General features: G+C 33.1%; 1 protein-coding gene across 2 annotated transcripts in view; it reads left to right on the top strand.

Moving 5' to 3' along the window:
• PIAS1 (protein inhibitor of activated STAT 1) overlaps positions 1-12180 on the top strand; it is a 114711-nt gene that overhangs the window by 26433 nt on the left and 76098 nt on the right. Inside the window, exons 1-2 of one of the 2 annotated variants that reach the window (XM_041746248.1) lie at positions 2318-2441; positions 2863-3307. In XM_041746248.1, the coding sequence (XP_041602182.1) occupies positions 2406-2441; positions 2863-3307 (481 nt within the window). In that variant the 5' untranslated portion in view covers positions 2318-2405. Of the gene's footprint in view, positions 1-2317; positions 2442-2862; positions 3308-12180 lie in introns of those variants that run through there. The other variant, XM_041746249.1, reaches the window with a different exon arrangement.

Raw genomic sequence — 12180 nt, 5'->3', positions numbered from 1 at the left:
ATTGAAGCTTGAAATGGAGATTGAATGTTAAATCAATTAGTCTTTTAAAAGGTGTTTCTCTTTCCTAATTGAAAGGCATGTGGTTTGTTTCCTCTAAATGATGGTATCAGTGTAAGAGCACAACATTTGGAGTATTTATACAATATTCAACAAATTTTTTAATTTGCCTAGGCCTCAGGTTCCCTATCTGTAGAATGAGGACGGTATCTGCCTCATAATTATGATTAATTACACATCCTGTAAAAAAAGGTAAAAAGTAAAGTATAAGTAAAAAGTTATACTTTATGTCATTTTTTCTTTTGGCCATCAAGCAAGAGATTTTAGGTGAATTGACAATGTGTTCTTCATATAAGTAAGATGATAATACATCTATGCTGCATTTAAATCCTTAACACCCATAGAGTAAGGACAAAAACTGTCATCACTGAAAAGGCTGTGATGATCACTGAGTTTCAGGTTTGTTTGTGTTTGACCTAGGAGAATGCAATTGAAGTAGAAAGACATCCTTCTCTTTCTAAAATTTATACTACTTTCTGTATAAAAATGAGGTACATTTGACCAATCCCAACCTAAATTTTTTTAACCGATAATCTCAGTAGCATAAAATTCTGCTATTTCTACAAAAGCAGAAGCTTACTTATTAATGCTTGCTTATTACTTTTCAGTTGAAGTGCCAGTTCCTTTTAAAATAAGTCATAAAAATCTTTAGAACTATTTTGTACTCTTAGGACATTTTGGAGAGTAGGGAGAAATTGATATCCAGCTCTCATTATAGTTAGTAATTATTTCTGATCATATCTAAAAAAGGGAAACATTTGTAGGATTTAGGGTAGACTTTATTTTTAAGGCCTATAGTATTTCTTTGCGTGCCTTATATGGGACATAAGAGTTTGGGAGTTCATTTGCATTTGTATTGTAGTTACATATATGACTTCACCATTGTAGATTCTACTCCACCCTTTCTTCTGGTGTGACTGCCTTGTTTATTTTGTTTTTTTTTTCATTCATTTATTTATTCATTGCCTAGGTATTTGATGAGTTTGTACTGTTGTCAGGCCCTAGTGTTAGATGCTGAGGGTGACATTAGCTTGTGACTTAGAAGACCTCATACTGGTCATGGAATTGCTTGTGCAAATAGAAAATTGTAATAAAGCAAGACAAGTGCTAAATAAAGATATGAAAAATGGCTAGTAAAAGTAGTGAGAAAAGAGTCATTCATGTTGCCAGGCCTAAAAGACTAAGGCTGACAAAAGCTAGAATTTGAAGAAATACAGTATTTTTCAGGCCAGAAAAGTAGGGGAAGGGCTCATATATGTTTGATTACTAGCTATATTGTACATAAAGCTCTTTATACCCTGTTTTCTATTTGATTTTTTTACTTGTTATGCGCTCTCTCAAGAGCTTCCAGAGGATTGGCTGAGGTAGGGTGGCCTCTCAAGGAGTGGCAGTGAATTAGGAAAGGCATTTTATCTTTTGTGTATTGCTATTTGGTATGAGGTGAGGGATAAAACAGCTGGGGAAATAGAGAGCCCGTGATAAACTTATATGTGTCTTCTACTCTAACACTTCCCTGTCAGTGGTGGTCAAGTGAGGATCCTACTGTTACTACTATATGATCTTGGGTAAGAACCCTTTCTTCTCTCTGGATTCCATTTTCTTCCACTTTAAAATGAGAGGATTTGTATACATGGGCATTTCTTTTTGGTAGTCTTTTAGTAATTGGAGAAAAAGGAGAAACAGTGACCAAACAGGTTTGGGAACAAAGAGTTAAACAAGTTAAATAGATTTCATTATTACGACCTTCTACATTATGGCATGTGGATTGAATTCCTAGACTTTTTAGCAGTGGCCTTGCCAGTGGAGAGAGTCAATATTGTTTCCAGCTTTGTCCTTTTCCTAAAACCTTTCCTAAAGGTTTAGTGAAAAGAGCATGGGCTTTAGAATCATACATATCTGGATTTGAATCCTGATTGCTACTTAGTAGCTCTGTGGCCTTAGGTAAGTTGTTTGACCTTTCTTAACTGTAAAGTTTCTTCATGTGTAAAGAAGGAAGGGTATAACACCTTGTGGAGATAATATAGATTAAGGGTCAACCCATATGAAAATACCAAGTATATCTGGTAAATAATGGGTCAAAAAGGTATGTAGTTTTTAAGTCGTACAAATTCAGGGTCAGCATAGAATGTAATACCAATGTTTTTTTAGATTTTATTTACTTGAGAAAGAGAGCATGTGCGCATGGGAAGTGGTGGTGGACGGGAGGTGCAGAGGAAGAGGGAAAAAGGGAGAAGCAGTCTACCGGCTGAGCAGGAAGCCCAATGTGGGGTTCCATCCCAGGACCCCGAGATCATGACCTGAGCTGAGGATTGACGCTCAACCGAGTCATCCAGGTGCCCTGTGATAGTATGTTATTTATATCCTGCTTGCATCTGGTGTTTGAGGTAGGCTATTTATGTGTTTAACATATAGTTATAGACTTTCCCTCCAAGAAAACAAATATTCTTGAGGGCTCATCATTCTATTTTGCCATCCACATAGCACTCAACACTCTCCTGGAGACTCAGTAAGTGCTTGATTAATAGCTGATAATTGTCTCAAAACAGTGGTGGAATGAGGTGAGATGTGGTTCTACCCGGTGTATATGTCCTCTTACATCTTTCATAACCCTGGGTAGAAGTCACTGAATTTATGAGTATTAAATTTTCTTGGTTACTTATTTGAAGTTGGAAATAACTAGAATTGGCTGTAACTGAACAAACCATGAGGAGAAAGGGTATAACAAAGTATTAATTGTAATTTATACTGTTTAATTGTAATATGTTATTGGAATACTAACATTTTACATTTTGTTTTGTCTCTAAGCAAATGGTTATGAGCCTTAGAGTTTCTGAACTCCAAGTACTGTTGGGCTACGCTGGGAGAAACAAGCACGGACGCAAACACGAACTTCTCACAAAAGCCCTGCATTTGCTAAAGGCTGGCTGCAGTCCTGCTGTGCAAATGAAAATTAAAGAACTCTATAGGCGGAGGTTCCCCCAGAAAATCATGACGCCCGCGGACTTGTCCATCCCCAATGTCCATTCAAGTCCTATGCCAGCAGCTTTGTCTCCATCTACCATTCCACAGCTCACTTACGATGGTCACCCTGCATCATCACCGTTACTCCCTGTTTCTCTTCTGGGACCTAAACATGAACTGGAACTCCCACATCTTACATCAGCTCTTCACCCAGTCCATCCGGATATAAAACTTCAAAAATTACCATTTTATGATTTACTGGATGAACTGATAAAACCCACCAGTCTAGGTAAGATTATTCTATAATGGTTATTTGGTTACTTGAGGGGGGTGGGGTGGGGAGATAGTTTCAATTTGACCCAGTTTAGTATTCATAATGAAATTTTCCTTTGATAGTAGCATTCAGATTACAATAAGGATCTTTCAGTCTTAGACAAAATCAAATATGTAAAAGCTATGTTTTAGGCAAAGAAAAAAGTATAGTCAAGTTTCCAGTGATGGTTGCTGACACAGTAAATATTAAAAAGTTTCCAAGAATGTAATAAACCTTTAAAGTGTAATTTTTTAGATTATTGATTAATATTTTTATTATAACTCTTACAAATTAAAAAATTAATTCTAGTAATACTACCAGCCTCAGAATTCAATTCTTAATTTTCAAGGGTTGATAACATCTAAAACAAATGACTGACTAGTTTTGGTTATTTAAATGAGTAAATGGTTTTAATTATTATAAAAGGGGATTTGAGCTTTGATGTGTAGTATTTCAGTTTCAGCTGACTTTTTCAAGTGGATATGTGTGCTTTGCAGGTGCACACATGATCATGGTTTTATAATATGAATACTTGAATGAAATTTTATTAATTGTGTTTTACCATTGTTTGATTAATGTTTAGCATATTAATAGAATTCACTATATTAATCAACTTGTAATTTTAGTTTCGCCAATACTACCTCTTTTTTTTTTTTAACCTTACTTTATTTAACATAGAATAAAACTGAGTATTGTGATCCTTGATACCTTTGTCATATTTAAAATATGTGATGTCCAGGTGCTGGTTTATTGTTGTAAATTAGTGATTGACAAGCTGTGGCCAGCAAGGCAACTCCAGCCTGCTGTCTGTTTTTTGTGAATAATAATAATTATAATAACCTGGGTTTTTTTTTTTGGTTTTATTTTGTTTTTAATATTCCCAAAGAGTTGTAAAAAAACCAAAGGCAAGAACAAAAAGAATAATGTGTAGCAGAGACCACATTTGTCTGCAAGACCTAAAATATTTGCTGTCTCACCTTTACAGAAAAAGTTTGCTGACCCTTGTTTATAAATCAGTAAACATTTCAGTTTGGGGGATTGGTTAGTGTTAAATTTCGAGAACTGAAATTCTGAAATTTGGAAAACTTACTGAACATACTTACTGAAAACTTACTGAAAACATACTGAAATTCTTTGAATTGGGAAATGTTTTTTTTAATTATATTTAACAGAATTACCTGAATAAATTAAGATTATAGGAATCCTTTTCAAACAACATGAATTTTATATCACATTATTGTATTTTTAAAATAGCTCTAATAAGGGAATCTAACATTTGTCAAGAACCTGTTGTATGCTTATAAAACATATATGTGCTCATTATAAAAAATGAAATGTCAGTCTTTTCCTCATTAGTTTAGTGTGCATGCATATATAAACAAACTATATGTCTTGTTTTTCAAGAAGGAATCATATTTTCATCATATTCCATGACTTGCCTTTTCTCCCTCCTCTATCTTGTTTCACATTTTTAATTGAAGGCTATGCATGCACACATACACACAGTGTATGTGTGTATGTATATATATACATACTCATACATTCTAGCTCATTTCTTATTAAAAGAGTGTATACTATTCCATGATTTAAATACATCCCCTATTAAAAAACAAATTTTTCTAGTTTTTTTTGCTGCCAAAAACCGTGCTATAGTGAACATCATTTGAAATTTAAAAGGAAAAATTGTTGGTAGCTTTTATTTGATTTGAGACCAAATTCTCTTCTGGTCTTAATTAATGTATCTTGCTGTTTTCATTTTCAGTAATATAAATTTCAAGTACCAGTGAATAGATGATGTTTACATGTATCTAAATTTTGTTATAAACAGTAGAAATGCGAACTTGACAGACATTATAGTAATTATTTTTACACACATAGTTATAATGTTAAACTTATACAACACATTATAATTAAACTTTATTGTAAAGTTTAAATTAGAATTGAGAGAATTTTAAGTCAGTTATTTTTAATTTCACTGAGGTACTTTGAATATATTTGTTAATGTTAGACAATTTCTAATTGTCTACACTGATAGTCTTTTCATGCCTTTTTAGCTTAACATGTATCATAAGTTATATGATACATTTTGTATCTTATGCTTTGTTACTTCAGGATACTTTCATCCTTATGAACTTTTCTATGTATAATAGTAATGGGTAAACCTATCTGATTTTCCTCTGAAAGATATTAGAAACAGTTCCTAAGAAATCATGTTCTTTCAAAAAACAAATAATAAAAAAAATAAAAATAAAAATAAAAAAAAAGAAATTATATTCTTAAAACTAATTTTTTATATTTTTCTATAGTGCTTTTCTCCTAATGACTTTTAAAGAATAGGAAGTAAATTTTATTTTATTTTATTTTATTTTATTTTATTTTATTTTATTTTATTTTATTTTATTTTATCTTATTTCTTTAGGCAGTAAATTTTAAATAATTTTTCCATCTTTATCTGAAAACTTATAGACTACTCAATGAGCTGTTTTTGGTAATTTTTAAAAACAATGCCATCATTTTTCCATCTTTATCTGAAAACTTATAGACTACTCAATGAGCTGTTTTTGGTAATTTTTAAAAACAATGCCATAAAGTTTTTCCCATCATTGATAACCAGTAAGTAAACCCTTGTAAAATTGACTAGATTGAAGTATTAAAATATTTCCCATGAGATTTATTTAATTAGGCTTTCTTTGTATTGTCAGTTCTTGTTATTTGCACATTCTGTGTATGTGAATATCTGATATTTCAAATTTATTTGTAATTTCAAAATCATTACAACAGTTTCATGGTCATTATGGACATGCACAGAATGGTGAAAAATCTGAGTCTTTGGATTTGCTCTTTCCCACAAGGTGAATCTTGCAGCCTTGTTTTCAGCTCTCATACTGTAAAGATGTGTCCTCTTGTGCTCTGTTTAGTGTCATGTTCTTTGCACTTTTGTGCTTTTTGTTGGTGATTTCAGTTATAAATAGCCCCCAGCCATAGTGCTGAAGCTCTGTCTAGTGTTCCTAAATGCAAAAAGGCTGCAATTCACCTAAAGGAAAAAAAATATATGTATTCAGTTTTGTTCAGGCTTGAGTTAATGCTGTTGGCTATGAGGTAGTGTTAATGAATCACCAGTATATATTAAATAAGGTGTCCTTGAACAGAAACACACCTAAAACAAGGTTATATTGTGGTTAGTTGCTGCAGATATCATCAGGGCTTGCAGGAACCTAGCCCTATGTATTCCCTAGGAGCATTGGTTCATTATTTACTAATTTATTGTTTGTGATGACTTTATAGAACAATTGCCACACATAATAAAAATTGTGCATTTGAAGTATAATTTGATTTGAATACTAGTTTTTATTGAATAAATCCATTGTGGTATGCAACACAATGAATAGGTGTTAACAGAATTGCTCGGTGGTATATAGATTGCTAATTTCTCATTTTTACCATAGAATTGAAATAAAAATCATCATTCTGGTTATGCATAAAATGATCTTACCAGAAAGTAATTTGTGGAGGTTTATTGACTCAGTAAATATTGAGGGGAGGGAATGCTCAGTGAATCTGAAAAAGATTTATTGAAAAAGGATTTTGAGTAATTGCAGAGTTTAGGCTGAATATATTTTAAAGCCCTGTCTATTTGGCAAAAAAATGAAAGAATCTATAAGATTCTTTATGTTATTTAAAAAACTATTTCTACTTCATTGAATGAAGTGACTACTTCATCATAGAATTCAGTTTTCTAAAGTATTACTTTTGCCAATAGCTCATCTGTTCTGAATATAGGAAAACAACATTTTCTGAAAAAGTAAATGACTTCTAACATTCTCTTTGTTTTTAAATATATATACGTTTAAAATCATTACAAGCTCATAAGAATTAGTTTTGACCTATGGCCAGCTAGTTCATTACAATTATCCCTTGAGTCCAGAAAGTAAATTTAAGTTTTCATTCCCCACCCCTCTTTTGGCCTTAATCATTAAACAGATTTTAAGATGTTTGATGTAACTTGAATGGTTTTCTGTATGGTTCATGTTTATAGCCCAGATTACAATAGTTTTGGTATCCCCAGTTTTATTAGGTAATTGTTAACCCATTCTTAAACTAATTTTGTTATTTCTTGAACAATGAGTAATTTTAAGATCCTTTATTATGGAACCATATATTTATAAAAGAGAATTCTTTTCATTGTCCATAGTTAATTAGAAGAATTGGGAGATAGTAAAGGTTGTTATAAAGTAAAATGCTTGATTTATTATTTTTGCCTATCATTAAAATCTTGTTGGTCCTATGAGGCTTATTTTAAATGCTTTTCAAAACCATTTCCATGATTCTAAGATTTCCTCCCATATTTGTCTGTTCCTTCCCCCCATCCAAAATTGCTTTCACTTTCTAGCATGTTCTTACAACATTTTGTTGTTCCTCAAAATGGAAGGGTTTTGCTGTATTCATCTTTATATTTCCATAATAGCTATCTGTAAAAAAAATAATAATAATAATAGCTATCTGTGAATTTGTTACATGGTAATTGTTCAGTAAACATTTATTCTCTAGTTGATTTAAATACAGTAGATAGTCTTTTACTTCCTCTAATTTAGTGAATTTTAATCATTTTACCATTCAAATACAACTGAGGGATATTATATAATCTACCATAAATAGTGGCTTATGATAGGGATGGGAAATAGAGTAGGGAGAAAAGAGATGTCCTTCCCTTTATTGTTTCTACCCCCATTATAATCTCTATGGTTAATTGATGACTTGGATATTTAATATACTCTACATCCCCCCCCCATTTACAAAGATATATATCACATGTTTAATATAGAATCCATAGACACTACTTACTTTAGAAATTTAAAAATATTTCTATTGTGTTCTAGTCAGTCATTGTTTTGTGTGTGTGTTTATTTCTGATTTTGTTTTCATGAAAAGGAGAATCTCAAATACTGACTTAATCCAGGAGGTTCTTAGCCACATATATTATTGATCCGTATCAATAAAAAATGGGGCACAGGATATTTTAATCTTCATAGTATATTGAGCACCATGTGTTAGAAGTGTACTTTGAAGTACCTTATTTGTACAATGTGCCACTGTTGTTGCTCAGCTATCAAATTTACAATTATGAAAGTCAATGGACAATCATTTTGGATTAAAATATCTTGTCATGTCTATTCAGTGGCAAAAAATTTTCCCTCAGTTCTTTAGAATAATAAAATTGTTTAGAATATTACTGTTTTGGGTTTTTTTTTTTTTAGAGTATTATCGTTTATATTGTTTACATTGCCGTGTTAGAACATAATGGCAAAAGTACAAAATATTTTCACAGTGATTGAAAGAATATTTGGTTTCATTCTAACATGGGTAAACATTCATTAATACTCAGTTTTGTGTTTGTTAGTGATTTAGTTATTTCTATTTTCCTTGACTCAGGTAAATTTTTCAAAGAGCAACTACAGTTTTAAAACAGTACCTTGAAATATTTTTAGTAGTTTTAATTATTTCAAAGGCTAACATATAGAGAATAGATAGCTTTGCCTTCATTTGGAGTACTCATGTAAAAGTTTGTTGAGTCGTCATCACAAGGTTTGCTGTATATCAAATTTAAGCCACGTTATATCCTCTCAAGGGATGTCTTCCTTTTTAGGTTCTTATTTTTCATTAATTAATTCATTCATTTTTAAAAAGCTTTTATTTCTAAGTAATCTCTATACCCAATGTGGTGCTTGAACTCACAACCCTGAGATCTAGAGTCATGTGCTCTATCCAGTGAGCTAGGCACTCCCATTCTCAGGTGTTTTTTTTTTTTTTTAATTTATTCATGAGAGAGTGAGACACACACACACACACACACACACACACAAACAAAAGACATAGGCAGAGGGAGAAGCAGGTTCCCTGCAGGAAGCTCTATGTGGAACTCAGTCCCAGGACCCCAGGATCACGACTCGAGCCAAAGGCAGACCTCAATCACTGAGCCACCCAGGTGCCCCATTCTCAGATTTTTAAAGGTCTTAAGTAGTACATCTGAATAAATTCACATCATGTGTCTATGGATTTCTCATAGATTGGTATGAGGAATAATAATTGTTATTGAGCATTCGTATGAGGAATAATAATTGTTATTGAGCGTTATTTCTGACGTTCTCATTCAGTGATTTAATTGATTATCAAAGGATACAACATTTTCTCTTATCCAAATTGGAACCAACTGATAGAAATGGTACATAATAACTTAAATATTTTGTTTTAATGTAAAACATATTAATGTATATTCACTTGCCAGCCTTTTGGTGTAAGTCAAGGCCTTTGTTTTATTTTTTTTTATTTTTTTATTTTTTGTTTAATTTTTTTATTTATTTATGATAGAGAGAGAGAGAGAGAGAGAGAGAGAGGCAGAGACACAGGCAGAGGGAGAAGCAGGCTCCATGCACTGGGAACCCGACATGGGATTCGATCCCGGGTCTCCAGGATCGCGCCCTGGGCCAAAGCCAGGCGCCAAACCGCTGCGCCACCCAGGGATCCCCAAGGCCTTTGTTTTAGACTGTAGATTTCCCAGTTTCAGTCTTTCTTTTTAGAGCAGAGAGTATTTAAAGACTTGTGCAGCAGTTTGAGTGTAGAATCTGTTACAGCGTGGGGCTGGAACTTAGAATTCCTAGAGCCAGTTGCATACTCTACCAATTGAGCTAGCTAGGCGCCCCCTATCTTTCTCCTTTTTAAATCTTGGAAAGTGTCTTCTATTTAAGGTTTAATGTTTGTTAAACAGTCTTTCCCCATTAAACACCATGAATATCTGTTGTCTGGGTTATATATATTTGGATTTTCTTGAACTTTGTTACAACTAGTTCTTACTTGATGTGGGACAAATACTATACTTCCTAAGGAAGACTGACTAGATGTATTGGGGTTTATAGTCTCAGTATTTTAGAAAGCTAGGTTGCTTTCTTTCCTTTTTAAAATAGAACACTTTTATATAGAAAATTACAATTATTTTAGGCTTGGGAAGCTGTATGAATAATTTATACACACACACACACACACACACACACACACAGAATATGTGTGGTTTGGGTTTTGCCTTAGGTAGAAAGGCAGCAGATGCCTCAGCACTTCTAAATAGTTAAAATGATCCATCTTGTTTTGTGCAGCATGGGTAAGGTTTCTGCTCTGTCTTAATAATGTTGGTTACCAGTGTTTTCTGCCAAGGGCTCCTCTGGCATTGGATTAGATTTCACAGTTTCCTTCTCTCATTTTTTTTATAATTGAGTTTGCCTTCCTCCATATGCCTGATAGCCACTGCCTGGAGATCAGGTGATGCAAATTCAAGGACGCAGGCTCTGATAAGTATTGGAAAGGGCATTCAAAGGTTTTATGATTCACTCTTCTGTGCTTTTAGAAAATTTGCCTTCTAACAATTCAATACAAGGCTTTGCTCTTCTGTACTTGAATTTTCGGAAATCAGAGCACTAATTTTTTTCTCTAGGTGGGTTTTTTTATCCTAGAAACTTTTCTTCCTAATTTGGCAGCACTGGCTTCTGACTTTCAAAACAAAATCTAAGATTTACCTCCTAAACCTATATTCCTTTGTAAATAATATTCTTTTTATTTAATATTGTGATTGCTGTTTTTCTAGTGGTGCTATGTTTTTAATAAATGACTGTGTTTTTAAGGGTTATCTTGGGAACTAAGAATAAAAAACTGTTTTGGGTTGAAAAGGAACCTTGATAGAATTAGTAAATCAGAATCAGTAAAGAACTCCTCGGGATCCCTGGGTGGCGCAGCGGTTTGGCGCCTGCCTTTGGCCCAGGGCGCGATCCTGGAGATCCGGGATCGAATCCCACGTCGGGCTCCCGGTGCATGGAGCCTGCTTCTCCCTCTACCTGTGTCTCTGCCTCTCTCTCTCTCACTGTGTTCCTATCATAAATAAATAAAAATTAAAAAAAAAAAAAGAACTCCTCCGTGTAGTTGTAAATATGAAATTGAAAATCTTAATTATGATATTAATGAGCCAGCTGTTTAGGTTCAGCAGCAATTAAATACAAAGAAATCCAACATGTAAGATGCTACTAGAATGTAAGTTAAAGTTCAAGTATGTAGTATATGTGGTGTTTGAAATGCAGCATTTCAGACTTTGCCAGTGGGTTCCACACTGCTTTGGCTCAGTCTCCCCAGCACAAATTGGGTTCCATATGAGTTGCAGACCAGCCAGCTGGAGGCCTTGGGTGTGGTAATCATGGGGCAGGTAAGATGGTGCAACAAAGGAATAACCCAATTTTGACAATCAAGTTCTTTCCTTTTTTTAAAAGAAATTTTGTTGATAGATATCTGGGTGATTCTGGGTGATTGGAAGATAATTTTAAGCCATTCCTTTTCTTGAGCCATACTACTTTATTGCCAACAGGGTTTGCAGATGAACTCAGTTTTGAGCAGAGATTAGTTCTAATTTTTTGGCAGTACTGCTGCTAAATTTATTAAAACTAAAATGTAAATAAGCTTTAGATGTGTCAAATATGGGGATATTACAGTTCAAAAGAAGCTGGATGTTGAATGTATTATTAGAATTAAATCAATTTTAAGGCAAGTAGAAATGTAAAAGTCTAAATTATTTCTGTATGTCCTCTGCAGTTCCTAGAATTTTGCTTCACTGTTTATTTTAGAGCCATATTTTTGATTATTTTATTTTGGCTCTTAAATTTTATTTTAATTTTTAAATTAATGAGTTTAATGATGGATCAGAAGGGAATATCACTTGTGTATAATATAAATACTGATAATATTTTGTGCTTCTTTTCACCATCTCCCCACAAAACTTTATTTTTTTAAAAGATTTTATTTATTTATTTGAGAGAGAG

Source organism: Vulpes lagopus, chromosome 2 (genome assembly GCF_018345385.1).
Source record: "Vulpes lagopus strain Blue_001 chromosome 2, ASM1834538v1, whole genome shotgun sequence".
Lineage (NCBI taxonomy): Eukaryota > Metazoa > Chordata > Mammalia > Carnivora > Canidae > Vulpes > Vulpes lagopus.
Note: the sequence above shows the minus strand (reverse complement) of the source record. Positions and strands in the feature narration are given on the sequence as shown.